Source organism: Carlito syrichta, unplaced genomic scaffold (genome assembly GCF_000164805.1).
Source record: "Carlito syrichta isolate Samal-C Ts95f unplaced genomic scaffold, Tarsius_syrichta-2.0.1 Scaffold287226, whole genome shotgun sequence".
NCBI lineage: Eukaryota > Metazoa > Chordata > Mammalia > Primates > Tarsiidae > Carlito > Carlito syrichta.
Genome location: NW_007231322.1, coordinates 32800 through 53452, shown reverse-complemented (window position 1 = coordinate 53452; position 20653 = coordinate 32800). Strand labels below are relative to the sequence as shown.

General features: G+C 33.5%; 1 protein-coding gene across 1 annotated transcript; it reads left to right on the top strand.

Moving 5' to 3' along the window:
* The first annotated feature begins 2330 nt into the window (after nt 1-2330).
* LOC103254646 (olfactory receptor 12-like) lies at nt 2331-3281 on the top strand. The gene has a single exon (XM_008052675.1). It carries the CDS (start codon nt 2331-2333, stop codon nt 3279-3281), a length of 951 nt encoding a protein of 316 aa, XP_008050866.1.
* The last annotated feature ends 17372 nt before the right edge of the window (nt 3282-20653 follow it).

Genomic DNA, 20653 nt, shown 5'->3' with positions numbered 1-20653 from the left:
TTGGCACATTTTTGAATGTCCCTTGTAAAACTTATGAATATTAGCATAAGGCACATGGGCTTCTATGAGTGTTAAATAAAATAAAGACAGGTTGGTGGGTTTCTTTTAGATGATTAACTTATGACAATTGTCCAATAAATCTTACCTATTTATTTCAGAATTGGGTTTATGGGCTTTTATTTTCTATGTCAATTGGATACAGTGCAATCACAAATATTCCTCCCCAAAACACCTGAAAGTGGAACCTTTGGTTATATAGACGTCAGGTTCTCCAATGTGTCAAAAAAACTTCCAAAACTCAAAAAATCAAGTGATTTTTTTACTCTGGTTGCTGGTAATATATACATATTCCCATTGCTCAGACTAGAGTGGAGGGGTTCCATGTATCCTCAACTTCCTGGGCTCAGGCAATTCTCCCGTCTCAGCCTTCCAAGTACCTGGGACTACAGGCAAGCACCAACACACCTGGATAATAGTGTATGCACACATATGTGTGTGTGTAGAGAGAAAGTCTCTTTATGTTCCAAGGTTAGGCTTGAACTCCTGGGCTCAAGCAATCCACCCACCTCCGACACTCAAAGTGCCAGGATTACAGGCTTGAGTCACCATACCCAGCACCTTTCTTTTGTGAGATTCTCTTTCACTAACTCTTTCAGGAAAATGAATGAACTTTGGTGAAACAAGGACATTCACTGGTTCTTTGACAGCATCTATTACTTGCCTCCTTCTAAGAGAAAATAGTAGAATCCACACCATATTTATTTTGAGTTCAACCAAGTACATTGGCCATACCTGCAAAAGTTTCAAAACTGTAAACTGCTATTTTACATAAAAATGACTTGCTTTGCTTCTCTTTAAAGTTGGAATGGCCTTGTGATTTGCTTATTTCTACTCAGAATTAAGGTACTTAGGTTTTAGAATCTTGACTTCCCTAATGTAAACCCTAATATTCAAAGTAAGTGATTTTATTATACTGTGCCTATTAGAAAAAGGATGTAAAGTCAAATCTATTCAGTGCTGTGTTGTAAAGAGGAATCATTTACTCATTCATTTGGGTCTTGACTCAGTTGAGTTCTATTCTAGTTGTTTAAGTTAGATCAGAAAGTAACACAATATTTCTTCTCTTGGAGCTTGGAGCTTACATAGAAGCAAACAAATTATGATCCCATATTAGGATGGGATAAATTTTCAGAAGAGGAAAAGTAAGAAAATCATGGAAGCATGATTGTGGTTTTATTAGATCCCAAATATCTGGAGATTTGAAAGTTGTTAATGATTTTCTTTTTAAGTCTGACACCTTCTCTCTGAGAAAATAACTTAATTAAGAGTTACTGAATTAGTACAAATTTTTATACCATGATAGAGTTCATAAGAAAAGGGAAAATTCATTTTCATTTTGCATGTATTTTGAATAAAAGCTGTCATGTACACTGCCATTTAATCTTCCCAGGGTAGGTATGTTTATTTCTATTTTGTATGGAATAAGAAACAGTATTAGCAAATTTCCAAATGATTATATGCACATAAATACATGCATACATATACATGCACACACACACACACACACACACACACACACACACACACACACACATTGCTATTCCCCATGCTTTCTACTCCATGGATGAAAAATTACATCCTATAATGAAATTCCAACTTACTGTAATTTACATGGTCTTAGAGTAGACTGCTTAAATGTATTATGGTTGTCTAATTTATAATATTTATCCAAATGAAATGTATCAGAGAAGGAGTTATTACAGGTAAAAAATAGTTTGATAATCACTGATTTAAGAAAACTGTCATGGCAATGATTACAATAAAAAGGTCTAATTTATTTCAAAAACCTAGCACGTATTATCAAATTTCTTTCACTTTATAACAAAAATTTTATCAATCTGTTAAAGGTATATCAAATAGATAGTATGATATGATGAACTCTCAAGAGGTCCATATAGTAATTTATAAAAACTGAAATAGATCCATCTTGAAATAAATTAGAGATTCCTTTCTCACATATTACTTGAGAGATTGAAGTTGAATAATACAGTGGTGTATCTATAGATACAGACTGTGTGTATGCTAATGCTTGTGCATTTCCATTTTCTCTCCTTGGCAGCAGAACCTTTTCTTTTTCCCAGTATATGGAATACAGTAGACCAAAGCATTATTCTCAAGATCATAAGCAGAATGTTTTTAATGCCATATAAAGATCTCAAACTAATTGAACTTAATATTGTGAGCATCAAGTAGTATTTGGCTTACAAATTTTCTTCTTCCTTGTCTTCCCATCTCATCTCTGCCTCTATCTCTCTGGCAGCTCTTACACAATGGCAAATTTTACATATGTCTCAGAGTTTGTTCTACTTGGATTCCAAGGGGGTGCGGGAATGCAGACAATGATATTTCTGATTTTTTTAGTCCTGTATGTCATAGCTGTGGCGGGAAACTTTGGCATGATTGTAATCATCAGGGCGAATGCACACCTCCACACCCCAATGTACTCCTTCCTTCAAAGCCTTTCCTTGTTGGACATCTGCTATTCTTCCACCATTGCACCGAGAGCTCTGGTGGACTGCATGAAAGAGGACGACACAGTGTCCTTTGAGGGGTGTGCTGCTCAATTCTTCTTCCTGTCTCTCTTTGGTACTGCAGAGGCATTCCTCTTGGCTGCCATGGCCTATGACCGCTTCATCGCCATCTGCAACCCTCTTCTCTACTCTGTGAGCATGTCTTACCAGGTCTGTGTGCTATTAGTGTCAGGGTCCTACTTCTGGGGAGTAGTCAATGCCGTCACTCAGACAACCATGACCTTCAGGTTGCCCTTCTGTGGGTCCAATGAGATCAATGACTTTTTCTGTGATGTGCCCCCACTCTTGACTCTGGCGTGTTCAGATACCTTTATAAACCAACTGGTTCTTCTTGGTTTATGTGGCTCCATTATTGTCAGTACCTTCTTGATCGTTCTAGTCTCGTACATCTACATCATCTCGACAATCATGAGGATACAGACAATGCAAGGACGCCAGAAAGCCTTCTCTACATGTGCCTCCCACCTAACTGGAGTGTGCTTGTTTTTTGGTACAGTTTTCTTTATGTACGCACAACCCAGTGCCATCTTCTCCATGGAGCAAAGTAAAGTAGTGTCCATCTTTTACACCGTTGTCATCCCCATGTTGAATCCCTTGATCTACAGCCTGAGGAACAAAGATGTCAAGCAAGCTCTGAGGAGGAGCAAGCCAAAGCTCTCTTTGAGATTACTGTGCCTGTGGAGCTCCTAAATCTTCCTGGGCCTCCCTTTAAATCACCACTACTCATGTAGATTATGTTTTAGGAATATGGCACTATTGCCTTCTTAGTTGTTTTTTAAATTAAAGTCTATAACCCAGGAGGTAGAGTGTATTTTAATTGTCTTTATATATTTATTAATAATAGTAAATAAAATCATGGTTTATGAGGAATAAAATGCAGACTAGAAAAATAGGTAATAGAATAGGTGGGTATATATGGTTATTTTATCTCATATTTAGCGTCTTGATCAAACTCCATTAGAAGTAATTATGTAAAAAATTGTGTGATTTTAGAAAAAAAATAAAATTCTCATCTTGAATATAGTTCTGTAAGTAAAAATATAGATCCTTCCCAAAAGGGGGAATAAACCTTTTATTGTTTTACCTAAAAATATTTAGAAATATATGAATTTTTAATTGGTATTTTTCATATTAAAATAATAATTAGATCAATTTTATTAATACATTATATTTTAAACAGCTTTTATGGAAGTATGATTGGCATGCAATAAATTCACATAAGGTGTAAAATTTGTTATGTTTTGACATATGTATATACTTGTGAAACCATCCCTACAATCAAGATACTGAACACATTCATAACATCAAATCATGTGAAATGATCCTTGGACCCTTTTCTAAAGCTTCTGTCACTCTAGTCATGAGACACCCTCCCCTCAGGCAACCACTGGAATGTCTTTTGCCACTTTAGATTAGCTTATATTTCTTTGAGTTTCACCTGAATTGAATTATAAACCATGTATTCTTTTTTGAGTGGAGATAGTAGGGCATGGAAGCAGTCTGGCTTCTTTTACTCAGCATAATTGTTCTGAGACTCACACAGCAGGTTGCATGTATCAATGGTTTATTCATGTTGCTGGATAATTTTCCTTTTAAGAATATTTTGCAATTTATTTATCCATCCTCTTGTTCATAAACATTTGGGTTATTTCTAGTTTTTGGCTATTGAAAATACAGTTGCTATAAACTTTTTTGTGTGTGCACATATTTTTATACGCATATGCTTTCATTACTCTTAAGTTAATACCTAAGGAGTAGAATGTTTTTAGATTGAGTGTATCTCAATGTGGTTTTGATTTGCATTTCTTCAATGATGAGTGAGGCTGAGCACTTTTTCATGTGTCTGTTGGCTGTCCAAAAATCTTCTTTTGAGAAGTGTCTATTCATGTCTTTTGTTCACTTTTTAATGGGATTTTTTTTTTCCTTTCGGCACTTTTGAGTTCTTTGTAGATCCTAGATGTTAGGACTTTGTCAGATATACTGTTGGCAAATGTTTTTTCCCATTCTGTGGGCTGTCTCCCTGCTCTCTTGATGGCTTCTTTTGCTTTGCAGAAGCTTGTTAGTTTGGTGAGATTCCACTTATCTATCTTATTTTTTAAGGTATGGGCGCTTAGGGTTCTGAATAGGAATTGGTTGCCAGTTCCAATTTCCATAAGAGTGTCTCCTGCGTTTTCTAAGATTCTTATAGTTTGAAGTTTTATGTTTAGGTCTTTGATCCATTTAGAGTTAATTTTTGTGTATGGTGATGGGTAGGGGTCTTGTTTCAATCATCTGCATGTGATCAGCCAGTTTTCCCAGCACCATTTACTGTGTAGGTTCTCCTTTCCCCAGTGGCTGGTGGTGCAAGCTTGTCAAAGATGAGTTGGTTTAGAAATTGTGGCTTTGCTTCTGGAATCTCTGTCCTCTTCCATTGGTCTATGTGCCTGTTCTTGTACCAATACCAGGTTAAAACTCATGATACAGTGTTTCATACCATCCACATTCAATTACTCTTACCCTAATACTACTTCTCAACTATTTCCAGACTTGTTTCTATTCCTTCATTATCATTACAATCTTAGCTCACAGTCTCATAATTTCTTAATTTAATTATTGAATGTCCTATCATAAATTAATTTAGTAAAGTACCCTAAAGTAGATACTTGTTATTTTTGGTCTGTCCATGACAATACTTCAGAAGAACATTTGACTCCAGAGTGAATTCCAACTCAATGAATTGTCATTAGAAGCATTTTGTGTTTGGCTCTTGCTGATGCCTCATAAATACATTCATTCATTCTGTCAATAAACATTTTACTGAATATTAGCAATGTGGCAGTCACTATGGTAGACTATAAGGATAAAACATGAATGGCCCCTACATGAAATAGTATTAATTTTATTCAAAAGACAAACAAAAAGTAACTATAAAACTATGTAGAGATAAAGGATTAGCATTTATAGTGGCTAATTTGGATCCCCCAAGGAGTTTCACCTAAATGACTTAGGAAGGTCAAATGTGTATGTGATGACAAATGAGGTTTAGTAGTGTTACAGCCTTAAATAGCATTTTCCGCAGCACTGTAAGCCCATCTCTCTTGCTTGTGTTGTTTTTCTCCATAGCTCTTATCATCATTCAGTACAGTGTATTTCCTTTCTCCAACACAAGAGTATACAGGCAATATGAGAACAGGGACTTTTGTCAGTTTTTATTCATTGCTTCAACCCCAGTTCTTAGAATTTGAATGAGTGTACTGTACTGGTGAAGATCTTAAAACTAAAAAAATATTAATCTCAAAATTTCAGGAGATTATATTTCATACACTCACTGAGCATGCGTGAGTCTCCTCAGTAGTCCAAGTTTCAGAGGCAGGGGTGCACTTGATAGGGCACTAAGGTGAGTGATGCTGCCAACATTGATTATAACATAGGAGCTCTCTTTCCTCAAAACAGTATTTGCTTACTTTCTGGATTCCAGGTAGGGAGTGTTCATCTGAGAACGATCTCTCTCCCCAGTGTCAAGGATTATGGTGCATGTAAATAGAGATCATGTTTTGTGAGTCCTATTTGAGCAAAATGTTGAAAGATATGCTTCTATTGCACTTTTAATCTTTCTTACACATTTATAAAAACATCAATATTTTAGGGTAATTCATCTTATGAGAGTTTAGAGACTGTCATAGCTATATATGTTTAGTTTGTATTTCCATAGCCTTGTTAGTCTGGCAATCTTCTTTGAGGGCTTCCTGGAAAACTTCCTCACTTTCACCAGTAGCTTGACTGTGGCAATAGTGCCATGTCATCTGTCCCTCCATGATGCAGAACTTATGGCCATTCAGATCCACACGTTCATTAAATCCACATGAACCATATAAAGAAACACATCTTCATAATATCTCTCTGCTTTTATCTAATATTAACTTATTGAACATCTACTGGATGCTGATTAGAAATACTAATGAATAAAACACATATTTCACCTTAAGAATATCACAGTACAACCATGGAATTTACTTCCATGAACACAACTCTCATTATTTATACTTGGAGACGATTACAGTGAAATCAGAATAACGCACATATGTGAAAAACACTAACACATCAAGACTTACACAGCCTAGATGCAGAAACAATATTTTAATTATGAAAACTTTACTTTTAGTTAAAGATATAAAAATGGAAACTAATAAAATGGTATATAAAAATGAATGAATTTATTTATTTAAGAGTTTTGAGCAAATATAATTTTCGAAGCCCTAGATTAAACTGTTGGAATACAAAATTGAATGAACTCTTTCCTCAGAAAGGTCAAGTATAGTAAATTGTTGTTAGAAATTTAGTATTACTGGTGCTAAAATGCAATACATGTAGATATATAATGCTATTCAAACTTAGATAGGGCTCAAGTATTGAGAATAAAATGTGAGGTCACTACCCATTTTGGATATTTTTATCCTGACTTATCTTTGAAGGAAGAATTAATAAGTAAGGTGAAGGATGCTACTGTTAACTTATTGTACTTGATGTTTGCACCAATATAAAGACGTGAGTGTTGTTGCCTACTATAAAATCTTAATTAGCATTTCCCTGACACCATGGATCCCATTTTTATATTTTTCTTCATTGATCATTTGGGTGTCCTCTTTTGTGAATGATTCTTCAAGTCAATTGCTCATTTGGGCTGGACTATCAATCTTTTCCTTACACTTTTTTTTCAGTGAGGTACTTTATATGTGCTGGATATGTTCATTTGTCAGATGTATGTATGACAAATATTTTCTCATACTTTTGTGGCATAGATTTTCAAAACTATTTTAATAAAATTCTGATGACTTCATGATGAACTTTGGTGCATTTAAGAAGTTCTAAAATTTAATGAACTCTTATTTTATGAATTTATTCCTTTTATCTATTTTATTGTCCATATCCATACTTATTGTCATGATTTAGGTAACTATAATTAGACTTACTTTCTAAAAATAATTACTTTAAAAAAAATCTTGCTTGTCTGTCCAACTAATATTCTACAGAAACATAATAATTTGCTTCTCGAGCTCATCAACATTCTTACTGAGATTTTTATGTAAATTTTGGAAATCTGATAGTTTTGTGACACTGAAAATTTGTATATATGAAAAAGGTATATAATCCCATGTAATTTTCAACATCCATTTTAGTTTGCACAAGTTCATATATTCTGTCAATAAACTATTTTTTTTTTCTGTAGAGATAGTGATCTCACTGTGTTGCCCAGGTTGGTTTCGAACTCCTGACCTCAAGCAAATCCTCCAGCCTTTTTGCTATTTTATCTTTTACTATCTTAAGGCAATGCTCATAAATTGTTTTATTCTTTGTAAGAATAACCCTAGTGTTTTAAGTGATAGTAGAAGAAATGTTTCTTAACCATTCTGGTTTTAATTCATGTGTTTAAAACTGATTTTTCTTCCACTCTAGTGTCTAAGAGTTTTTTTTTTCATGATGGTACCTTTGATAAATAAGTTTCTGTACTTGATAATTTTAGCATTTTATTATTGTTAATGTGTTGATCTTCTATCATGGATTTCATATGCACATTTTCATTACTGGAATGATTCAAATATTTTGTGATTGTTTATTGATGTACTGTTTCATTCATTTTATTGAAGTTGATGTCTCACTAGGATTGACCTGTTACTCTGTCACCCCTCTTCCTTCTCATGTTATTATGTGGTTTTGATGTGAAGCTGCACCTAAACATCTAAAATATGCCAGACTATGTTTCGACTTTCTCTGTTTTCTACAAGATGTTGCATATAAGGGTAACCCCTCAAAACCTGGAATTTATTTATAAAAAGTTGTGTATTTTTAAAAATTCTCATATGTTTAAACTTCAGTCACCTTCCAAGTACCTTCTGTTTGGTGGAATACACCTATAAAGATGCTTTTTCCACTGCACAAAACAGTTTATGAACTCATCAATTTTGATGCCTTTTGGTGTTTATGCCATTTTTTGTTTCACCACTTTCACAATGGCAAAACGTTTCCCTTTCAGGAATTTTTTTTTTTAACCCTGGGAAACAACAACAACAACAAAAAGTCACTTTGGGTGAGATCAGGTAAATAGAGAGGGTTGGGCACAGAGGTCATGCCTTTTTTGGTAAAAAACTGCTGAACACTTAGCGCAGCCTGGGCAGGTGAAGAACCATGACATGTGTACCACAACTCAAGAGGTTTCTTCCTCAGTGCAGCTTCTTACTGAAATGCTAACTGGTACACTGTTGCTGATGTGTTCCAAGAACACTTACCTAGTGGGGAAGCCTGTGCTACATAGGATTCATCCTCCAAAAGATAATTTCAGGGGTTTTTGGTCTCCCTATCTACATTTAAAAAATATATTCTTTAAACTTTATGAATAATCCACCTTTGTGAGTATTTATGCTGAATACTCCCTTTATGGAAATATCTTTCATCCTTGATTCGGTTTTTATAGGATCATAGGATAATTTCGGTTTTACATTATCCTGAGTCAGTTCCAACAAATTTAACTCATTAAAAAATTTTTTTCCATGCTGGGAGCAGTGGTACACACCCATAATTCTAACTAGTTGGACACCGTAAGCAGGATGATAACTTGAGCCCAGAGGTTTAAGGCTGTAGTGTGCTATGATCATGCCTATGAGTAACCACTCTGCATTGCCAGGCTATAAGTAGCTTGGGCAACATAGCGAGAGCCCATTTCAACAAAATGAAATAAAATCAAAGAGCAAAACTCTTTAATAATATTTCTATTTAATATAGGCTTGCTATTCATTAGTATTACGCTTTATAGAATGTTTATTTTTTTTAATGTTGTGACTTTTATAATATTGTTTGATTTTTCTTTATGGTTATTTATCTCCCATCTCTATATCCCTATAAACCTTTTCACAGGTCTATGAATTCTGTCAGCTTCTTCCATAAATCATTTTTAAACTTTATACTCCCTAGTGTAACCTTGTTTTAAAAATTTCATTAGTTGTTTATTGTTATTTTTCTCTATTTCATGCCTTTTTATTAAATTTTAAAATCAGATATTAATTAGTATCCTCCTTGTCTTATTTTCTATAAGAGTCTGAAAATTTCCCCAAGGTCTGTTTTAGTTTTATTATGACAACTTTTGTGATAAAACACTATCATTTTCATTCGGGTCTAAGAATCATCTTCTTTAATTATGATTTTGGCCCATGATTATTTAGAAGTAGGTTTTATTCAACATCAAATGTGGAGTATTTTGATTTTTTAAAATAATTTCTAAATGGATTCATTTTGGTAATAGTATGCTAATATCATGGAAAGGCCATCTGAAATTTGTTGAGACTTGCTTTATGGCATAAGCAAATTTGGAATATGTTTTATGTGTGTTTGGAAAGAATTTATATTACTAGATCAAGACTTTTTAATTTGCTTTTTTAAACACTATACTGTGTCAGATATATTTCTACTTAGTCTATTACTAAATAATTTGGTCAAAAGTTGTCACTGTAATTAAATTTTCCTGATGGTCTTATCAAATTTGACTTACATATTTGAATCTATGTTCTTAGTTGGAAAATACTTTAGAATTTCTATATTTTTTTAAAAATGTTGGACTGGATAAAGAAATGTGATACATAGACACCATTTTTTACTTTTAAATTTTAGATACATGTGTAGGTTTGTTATATCACAAGATGCTGAAATTTAAACTTCTATTGAATCCATCATTCAAAGAGTGAAGGGTACCCAAAACATAGTTCTTCAATACTTCTCCCCTCTTACCTCCCCCACTTTTGAGTTCTCAGTGTCTATTGTTTCCACCTTTATAATTAACTCTAGACGGATAAACGCTTCTCTGATCTCTCTCTCTCTCTCACACACACACACCCTTAAAAACAAGAACCAAAAAAATTAAACTATTTCTGAGAAATATGAATCCCAGAACAAAGGTCAAGCTTATATATAGGAATACAACGCTATGCATTTTACCAAAGGGTAAAATGCAAAATTCTGGCATGTTAATAATATTAATAAAATTATTAGTTTTTGAAGAACTGCCAAATGCTTCTCCACAGAAGCTGCGCCATTTTACAGTCCACCCAGGAGTGTATTGAGGGTCCCAATTTCTTCACATCCTCATCAGTGCTTTTTTAGTATCTGTCTTTTTATTTATTATTTATTTATTGAGTTGTCATCTCACTCTTGTAGCTCAGGCTGGAGTGCAGTGGCACGCTAACAGCCATCCCAGCGTCAACCTGCTGGGCTTAGGTGATCCTTCCACCTCAGCCTTCCAAGTAGCTGGAACTACAGATGCATGTCACCGCGCCTGGCTAGTTTTTTGTGATTTATTGTAGAGGCAAGGTCTCACTAAGTTGCCCAGGCTGGTCTTGAACCCCGGGCTCGGGTAATCCTCTCACCTCAGCTTCCCAACATGCTGGGATTACAGGTTGAGCCATGGCACCTGGCCAGTTTCTGTCTTTTTAAACAATTGCCATTATAGTTGGTATAAAGTGATCGTTAATTATGGTTTTTGTTTTTATTTTTATTTTTGTTTTTTTTTTTTTTTGAGTTGGAGTATCACTCTGTCGCCTACACTGGAGTGCAGTGGCCGCTCCCGGCCACTGCAGCCTCGACCTGCTAGGCTCCTGCGATCCTTCCGCCTCAGCCTTCCAAGTAGCCGGAATTGCAGGCATGTGCTACCACGCCCGGCTTATTTTTTGATTTATTGTAGAGATGAGGTCTCACTGCCCTGGTGGGTCTCGAACCCGCGGGCTCAGGCAATCCACTCACCTCAGCCTCCCAAAGGCGCGGGGTTACAGGCTGAGCCACCGAGCCCGGCTGTTAATTATGGTTTTGATTTGTGTTTCTCCAATGACTAATGATGTTGTGTATCTTTTCATGGACTTGTTGACCAGTAGGAAATCTTTTTTTGGGTAGATTCTATGTAAGTGATTTGCCCATTTTAATTAGGTTATTTGTCTTTTATTGTTGAAATACAAATATACACATACACACATATATACTTGATATATAGCTTGCTCGCTTGCTCCTTCTCTCTATCCACACATACATATACATAATATACATATATGTATATATAATTTACAAATAGTTTCTCTCATTCTGTGGATTGTCTTTTAACCTTTTGATAATGTATTTTTATTATGATAAAAACCCACATAACATTAAATTTACCATCTCAGTCATTTTTAAGTGCACAGTACAATAATGTTAAGTATATTCACATTGATGTGCAACTGATCTCTGGAAATTTTTCATTTGCAACACAGCAACTTCATACCCATTAAACACTAATTTCTTCTCTTTCATTCCACTGGCACTTGTAACCATCTTTCCACTTTCTGTTTCTTTCATTTTGACTACTTTAGATACTAGATTAGGGAAATCATACAGCATTTGTCCTTTTGTGAATGACTTATTTTGTTTAGCATAATGATCTTGAGGTTCATCCATGTTCTAACATGTGACAGGATTTCCTTATTTTTAAAAGCTGCATAATATTCAGGTATATATCACATATATTGTAACCATTCATTTGTCACATCATTCATTTGCCAACCATTGGGTCACTTGACTTGCTTACACTGTTGGCTATTGTGAATAATATTGCAATAAAAATGGATGTTACAAATATCTCTCTGAGATCCTACTTTGGGTGATTTTGGACAAACAGCCAGAAATAGGATTGCCAGATCATGGAATAATACTATTTAAAAATTTTTGAAGACGTTCCAAACTGTTTTTCATGATGGCTGCATGATTTCACATTTCCATAAAAAATGCACAAGAGTTTCAACTTTCCCACATCCTCATCGACACTTAATATTTTCTGCTCTTTTGAGAGTAGTTGTACTGATAATTGTGAGGTAATAATCTTATTGTGGTTTTGACTTGTATTTCCATAACTTTGGTGATATTGAACAAATTTTCATGTGTTTATTTACCATTTGTATATATTCTTGGAGAAATGTCTATGTCATTTGTTCATTTTAAAATCATATTGTATGCTGTTAAATTCCTTCTCAGATATATGGCTTTTAATTATTATTTTCCATTCCACAGGCTGCCTCTTCACTCTATTGACTGTTTTTAGTAATGTACAGAAGTTTTTAAGTTTGATGTAGTTCCATTTGTCTATATTTTAATTTGTTGCTTGTGCATTTGGTGTCATATCCAATAAATCATTACCAAATCCAATGCCCTGAAATTTTTATCTTACATTTTCTTTTATGAGTCTAATAGTTTTAAGTCTTACTTTTAGGCCCTTTGTCCATTTTTAGTTAATGTTTAGATATGAGGTAAGGTAAGGGTCCAAATTCATTTTTGAGTGTGCAGATATCCAGGTTATCCAATAGCACACATTGAGGAAGCTGTTATTTCCACATTGTGAAATCTTAGCACCCTTGTTGAAATCTTCTGGCCACATGTACAAGGATGTATACCTGGGTTCTCTGTTTTATTCCATTGAATTATACTTTATACTAGTACCATACTGTCTTAATTACTGTTGCTTTATAGTATGCTTTGAGATCAGGGAGTAAGGCCTGAAACTGTTCTTTTTCAAAACTCTGTTGGTTATTCAAAGTCCCTTGAAAGTCTATATTCTATATTAATTTTTGGTTTCTTTTCTATTTCTGCAAATAAAATCCATTGGAATTTTCATAGTGATTGCGATGAATGTATAGATTGTTTTGCATAGTGTGGTTATTTTAAAAATGCAAAATCTTCTAATCCACATACATAGGATGACCTTTCGTTTATCCGTATTTTCTTTTATTTATTTCGGCAATGTTTTTAAATTTTCAATGTAAAAATCTTTCATCCTCTTGATTGATTTTATTTTTAAGTATTTTATCTTTTTTGATACTATACTAAATGAGACTGTTTTCTTAACTTTCTTTTCTGATTGAGCTGATTGTTAGTGTATAGTGTTAGGGTATAGCTGATTGCTAGTATTATTTCTGTGTGTAAATTTTGAATCTTGCAACTTTGCTGAGTTATTTAATTATTTCTAAAAAAGATTTTTTTGTTGGAAACTTTAGGGTTTTCTGCATATAAGGTTATGTCATCTGTGAGCAGATGTACTTTTAATTATTTAATTTTAAACTTATAAACTTTATTTCTTCTAAAATTAGAGGTGAAACTTTAATTATTTTTGTAATAAATGCAAATAATTTTCTATTTATTTTGTTTGTATATTTTGAAACAAAGTCTCATGATATTGGTTCATATTTTTATTTGTCAAACTTTCTTAAAACAAATGATATATAGTTGATTCTTATTCTTAGAGCCTGTAATTGCAAATTTGCCTACTTACTAAAATTTAAACCCAAAAGTAATTCCAATATTTAAATTCACAGCACTTTAATGGTTATTTATGGACATGCATAAAGCAGAAATAAACTTGAGATACTCAATGTACACATCCCTGGTTGAGATAGAATAAGCAATGCTCTGTCTCTTTGTTTTAGCTCTCATCCTGTTACAAGTGTCTTTTCTTCAGTCTATGTAGTGTTACTTTTTTTTTTCCACTTTTGAGCTTTTTGTTGGCAATTTTGCTATTTAAAATGTACCCAAATGTAGTGTTAAAGTGTTGCATAATGTTCCTAAGCACCAGAAGGTTTTGATGTGCCTTATGGAGACATGCACATGTGTGGTAAGCTTTGTTCGGGCATGAGTTAGTGCTGTTTCCCATGAGTTCAATCCTAATAAATCAATAATGTACATTTCTTAAGGTCTCTTTAAAAAGAAACACAGATAAAACGAGATTATATATTGATTGGTTGAGAAAAAGTTTGTAATCAGAGGTTCTTGGGAACCTAAATACGTATTTCCTGTAGGAACAATGATTCAACATTTGCTAATTTAATGTTCACAGTGACTTTATAGAATGTAGCAACTGTGGATAATGAAATTGACTATTTCTTTAAGGGTGCAATTGAAAAGAGAACATTCAGAGTGATATTTATCTCCAGTTTTATATACCTTCAGTTTTAAGGTATAATTGAGACATAAAATTTGTGTATTTTTACAGTATATAATATTTTGATGTGTATATATTGAGAAATTGTAACTATGATCAAGCTCTTTATATATGGAATCTTAAAAAAGTTGAACTCACAAAATAAGACAGTAGAATTGTAGTTACCAGAGACTGGGCATAGGTTGGGAATGGGGAGATGTTGGCCAAAGTTTATAAAGTTTCAGTTGGACATGGTGAATAAGTTCTGGAGATCTGTTGTATAGCATGGTGACTATAGTTAATAATAATGAGTGCTTGAAAATTGCTAAGAAAGTAGATCTTAAATATTCTCAACCTAAAATAATAATGACAAAAATAACTATGAGGTGATTAATATGTTAATAAATATGTGTGCCTTTTATTTTATTTTTTCTTGCCTGTTTGCTATGGTTAGAACTTTCAGTACTGTGTTGAATAGCAGTGGAAAGATAGGGTACCTTTACCTTTTTCTTGATGTTAGATTAAAAACATCATATCCATTGATTGTGATATGAGCTGTGGGATTTCATATATGTCATTTAGTATGTTGAGGTAGTTTCCTTCTATTTCTACTTTGTTAAGAGGTTTTATGGTATGGTGTTGAATATTGTCAAAATATGTCCTTGGCATTAATTATGATGATGATGTCCTTTTTGTCCTTTATCTTGTTTATGTGATGTATTGCACTGATTGCTTTTTGTATGTTGAATCATTCTGGCACTTCAACTATAAATCCTACCTGGCCGTGAGTATGATATTTTTAATGTGCTATCAAATTCAGTGTGTTAGCATTTTGTTGAGTTTTCCATCCATATTCATTGGGATATATTCCTATTTCCTTTTTCTTTTGTCTTTATCTGGTTGTGGTGTCAGGGCAATGCTGGCTTCATACAATAAGTTTGGAAGATTTTGAGAAAAAATGTTAATTCTTCTTGACATGTCTGACAGAATTCACTAGTGGAGCCATCCTGTTACGCACTTTTTTATTCAGAATTTATTGATTGCTACTTCAATTTCCTCACTAGTTATAGGTCTGTTTAGGCAGATTTTTACTTTATTCTGTTTTTTGTCTTTTAATTTCTCTCATTTTAGTATATTTGAATTTGTCAGTCTCATTATTGCTTGTTCTTTGTTTTATGTAAAACATCTGTCTATTTTGCCAAAAATTATTGTGACTTCTCCACATGTACTAATTATATTTTTTACATTTAAATCTGCAGTAGATTGATTTTTATCTATGGAATAGTGGGCAATAAAATACATTTTTTTCAGAAAATTACAAAAAATTATTGATGATTTAGTCTTGGTGAGTTATATGTTTCTAGGAATTTATTCATTTTTTTCTAGATTATCTAGTTTGTTAGTGTATACTTTTTCATAATAGTCGGTTATAAATCTTTCTAGTTCTTGGACCTCAGTTTTAATTCTTCCTCTTTTATTTTTCTGATTTTTATTTATTTGCATTTTCTATTTTTTTTTCTTAGTTTAGCTGAAGATTTTTTCAATTTTGTTCATCTTTTTAAAAAATAACTCTTGTTTTTGCTGATTTCTTTGTTTGTTTTTCTGTTCTCCATTTCATTCTTCTCTGCTTTAATACTTATTTTTTCCCCCTTTTGCTAACTTTGGGTTAGTTTGTTCTTCTTTTTCTGTTTCTTTGATGTGTGTATTGACTGAAAGTTTAATTAAAATTTTCCCCAAAATTTATATGTTGAAATTATAATGACCAATGATATGGCATTGGGATATGGGGCCTTTGGGAGGTAATCAGTTTATGAAGGTGGAGCCCTCATTAATAAATTTAGTGTCATTATAACAAAGAATCAAGTGGTCTTTCAACTTCTTTCTACCATCTGAGGATACAATGAGAAAAGGCATGTCCAGAAGTCATTCTTTACAAGAACCCAACTATGCTGGCAACTGAATTTCAGATTTTATTCTAAATAAAGAAATAAATTTTGGTATATATACACCTCACCCTTTCTATGGTTCTTTGTTATAGCAGTCCCAATTGACTCAGGTTAGGTTGTTGATTTGAGATCTTTCTTCTTTATCAGTGTAAAAATTTAGTACTATAATATTTCCTATTATTATTGCTTTGACTACGTTCCATAATTTTGGTATATCATCTTTCATTTTCATTTATCTCTAGATCTTATTTAAATTCCTTTGTGATTTATTTGACCCATTGGTTGTTTAAAAGTGCATTGTTTAATTTCCACACATATTTGTGGGTTTTCTTGACTATGACTTTTGAAACAAAATGTCTTTTAAAAACATTTGATGTCCAATCATCTATATTTTCTTTTGTTGCTTATGCTTTTGCTATTTTTACAAATTATTGTGTATACACGTCATAAATAGTTACTTCTATTTTTTTTCTTCTAAGTTATTTATAAATGCAGCTCTAGTAGTTAGAATAATAGTTCTTTTTTTAAGTCAAAAAGCAGGATTTATTGAGAGGACAGAAAAGCTCCCACAGTGGGAGGGGACCATAGGGGGTTGCCCAATGGTTCATTTAAAAAAAATTTTTATGGTGTGAGATAGGAGTCCATTTTATTGTTTTCATATGGATTTCTAGTTGTACCTTTCTCCTTGAACTCTTTAGTTGTTTCTGTCTATAAAAAAGTACAGTCTGGCTGGGTTCGGTTGCCTACACCTGTAATCCCAGCACTTCGGGAGGTAGATGCAAGAGGATTGCCTGAGTCCAGCAGTTCGAGACCAGCCTGGTCAATGAGCCAGATCCAACACTTTCCTCCTTTCTTGGAACATTCCTGCTAGAGATGCGGGACCACCGATTTTCTCAGTTCCAGTGTCACATTCACTTTTTGACTTCTCAGTAACCCGAATTCCTCCTTGCAGCAGGTACAACTTGCTAGACTCATCATAATTAATCCAGGAAGGGATGCTCAGGAGACAGAAATTATCAGTCATTTTGTTAGCTTAATGAATCCCTTGACTATTGTTCAGATACTTTATTAACAAAAAATTTTGCTAGCTTAGAAACCTGTGCCTCATTATTTCAGCCATAATTCTCCTTTATGTTTTCCCTCATTATCACTTATCTATCCTGTGTAATGTTTTAACTACATCCAATGTGGGGTGGGGGACATACACTTTGGATGCAAATTGTGTATGTGATTCCCAGGACTGGAATAACACAGAGCTATGTCAGAAAATTTCTGAGTATCCAGTAAGAAGAAAACACTCACTAGTGAGTCAATTGGATTTACTTAGAAAATTGAAATCTACTTTCACTTATACCACATGAGGATCCATTAGAACATATAAAGACCAAGGATATTGCAATCAGAGCACCTCAAAATTTCTTCTTCATGCACCAACTGTTGTTATCAGTTATTAAAAAGAACATTTGATTAAAATGTCATAATATCATATGGATGCAATATTTCCACACAAACACATGTCCAGCTAAAAGTACCAGAATAAAGTCATATTTTATATAAGTATAGGTTAGTTCTAAGAAAAATGTAAAAAAAGGAAGTTTCAATAATAGTTACAGAGTTTGTAGAGTCACTTAAATTGACTAACAAGACCATTTTCATGAAGCTACCTTCAAGTTTTAAGATCTGCCTAATTGTTAAAATTTTTATTGTACTAGATGCTCCCATATTTTCTTGCCTCTGTATTTAATTATTGTGTGTGACTTTTGAGAAAATCTAGGGGCTTCAATTAAATTAGATTCAAATATTTCATAGCATTTCAATGTATAATTGACTAGGATTGTTTTCAGGGAGACCTTAGGTTTATGGTTCCTGAGCTGTTCTTCCCGGAGTGCTGATGATTTACACTGTTATTGCACAAAGCACATAAACTCAGTTAAGGGGCTAAGAGCGCTCCAAGAGTAAGACTCAATGGAGTATGCAAATACAAATTTATTATTTAACTTCTTTATTTCATTCTTCTGTTTACCTCTTCCTCCCACCTCTTTTAAACCCCATCTAAATGGATAAAATGATTTGTTACAACTACTTTCATATGATTTTTACTATACTTATGTATTTGTCTATAGCGCTTTCAATCTTCACCTTTCTAGTAAAAATTTTGTTCTTCACTTTCACCTAGTTCACTTGCTTTGAAAAGTTGAGATTCCTTGGTGATAAGATTTATACTCAACTGGCATGCATTATCATGAGTAATGCCTGTTGTCAAAATATAGGAAAAAATGCCCAGAAGCACAAATTACCACGATTTCATATATATGGGGAATTCTGAAAAAGGGAAACACACAGAAACAAAAGGCATAATGCTGATTACCAGGGATTGGAGGTGGGAAGTGTGGAGATGTTGGTCAAAAGATGCAAGATTTCATAGAGAGGAAGAAGTTCAAGAGATCTAGTGTACATGATGATGATAATAGTTAATAACCATGAATTGCATGCCTGAAAAATCACCAACGGACTAGAACACTACAAAAAATACAAGAATATGAAGTGATGCATATATTGCTTAGCTTGATTTCACCATTCCACAATGTGTGTGTGTGTGTATATATGTATATATATATATAATATATCTAAAGCATCATGCTGTATAGCATGGATTTTTGCAATTTTAATTTGTCAAATATTTTGTAAAAATACGTAAATAAACATTTAAAAATATATAAAATGCCCCCATTGATTTTTAAAAAGCTGCTAGCACTTCAAATGTTGCCTAAAATCGCTGATTCTGAACCAAAGCCTCTACCTTCCAGACCTCTCAATAATCTAGAGTCTAGGGTTATAACTGGCCACAGAAGGGATTCTCCATGACCTGCTCTATCCTGTTCCCGTGATCTATGCTGATTGTAAAGTCACTGACAGTCAGTTCTTCAGAAGTTCTGCCCCCTGAAACCACCACTGATTCTTCCAAATATAGCAGGAGGCTTACATAAGTGGACCTTGTGATGGCATCCACTACCTTCATCCCTCCCCACAATCTAAACTTCACCCCCCCCCACACCTTCTCCCCACCAGTGTTTGTGGATCTATCAAGCCAGCAATTCAGTACTGCAGCTCCTGATTGCTGGGCACTGTTCATGGATGTTCCCTACCCATAGGTGTCCTCAGGCCTGGTCCTAAGGTGGATATATGACAGTCTCACAGGTGAGTCAACACAACAGTTGAACCTCATTCACAGGAGAAGTTAAAGTAAAACTGTATTTAGATACCATTTATCGCTAATCAAAATAACAAGAATACAAGTGTGCAGCCATTAACTCTTGGCCATGCTCTAGGGGATATAACATATAACACGTGTGTTCTGCCATAGGGAAGGCAATATATGCAGGTGATAAGGAGAGTATACTTGCAATATCTATCAAAACTGCTAACGCATGTGCTCCTTGACTCTGAAATTTCTCATCTGGGAATTTATCCTACAGATCTACTAGAACTCTGGAAAATACTATATGTAAAGTTTACCTAAGGAGACATTTTGGCTAAAAAAAATTTTTGTAAAACCACAAATTTTCCTTCAATAAAATAACTGATAATATAAATAATAGTGCAGTCAAAAAAAGAAATAACACATATCTGTAAAAAATGAGAAGGCATTCAATGTAATGAAATAAAATTATCTGTACAATATATTGTTAGGCTTAAAGAAAGCAGAGTTAAAAATACTGTACATCATATATTATATTTCTGGAGGAAAGCTGAAATATAAGTATATGTGCACACATACATAAATACTTATATATGCACATATATAATTTTTATTTAGCATCAAAAATATGAAAAATAAATAAACATGAGCACTTATAAGGTTAAAGGGGAGAACTTGGGAGACAAGGCTGAAGGCAGAGGAAGAATTCTAATTGTACATATCTACATATGAATTTATTTTTAAATTATGTGAAGTCATGTATTTCATTTATGACTATTCAAATATTTTATTATTCAACACATTTAAATGTTTTTATAATATTGAGACATTTAATTATTCTAAAAAATTTATTTATTGACAGATAAAAATTATATATATTGCATGCAAGAAGTTGTTTTAAAATATGTATACACTGTGGAATGGCAAAATCAAGCTAAATAACATGCATTACTTACATACT

What these genes read in the sequence shown, in the direction of transcription:
- LOC103254646 (XM_008052675.1), top strand. Translation starts at nt 2,331, where the DNA reads ATGGCAAATTTTACATATGTCTCAGAGTTTGTTCTACTTGGATTCCAA.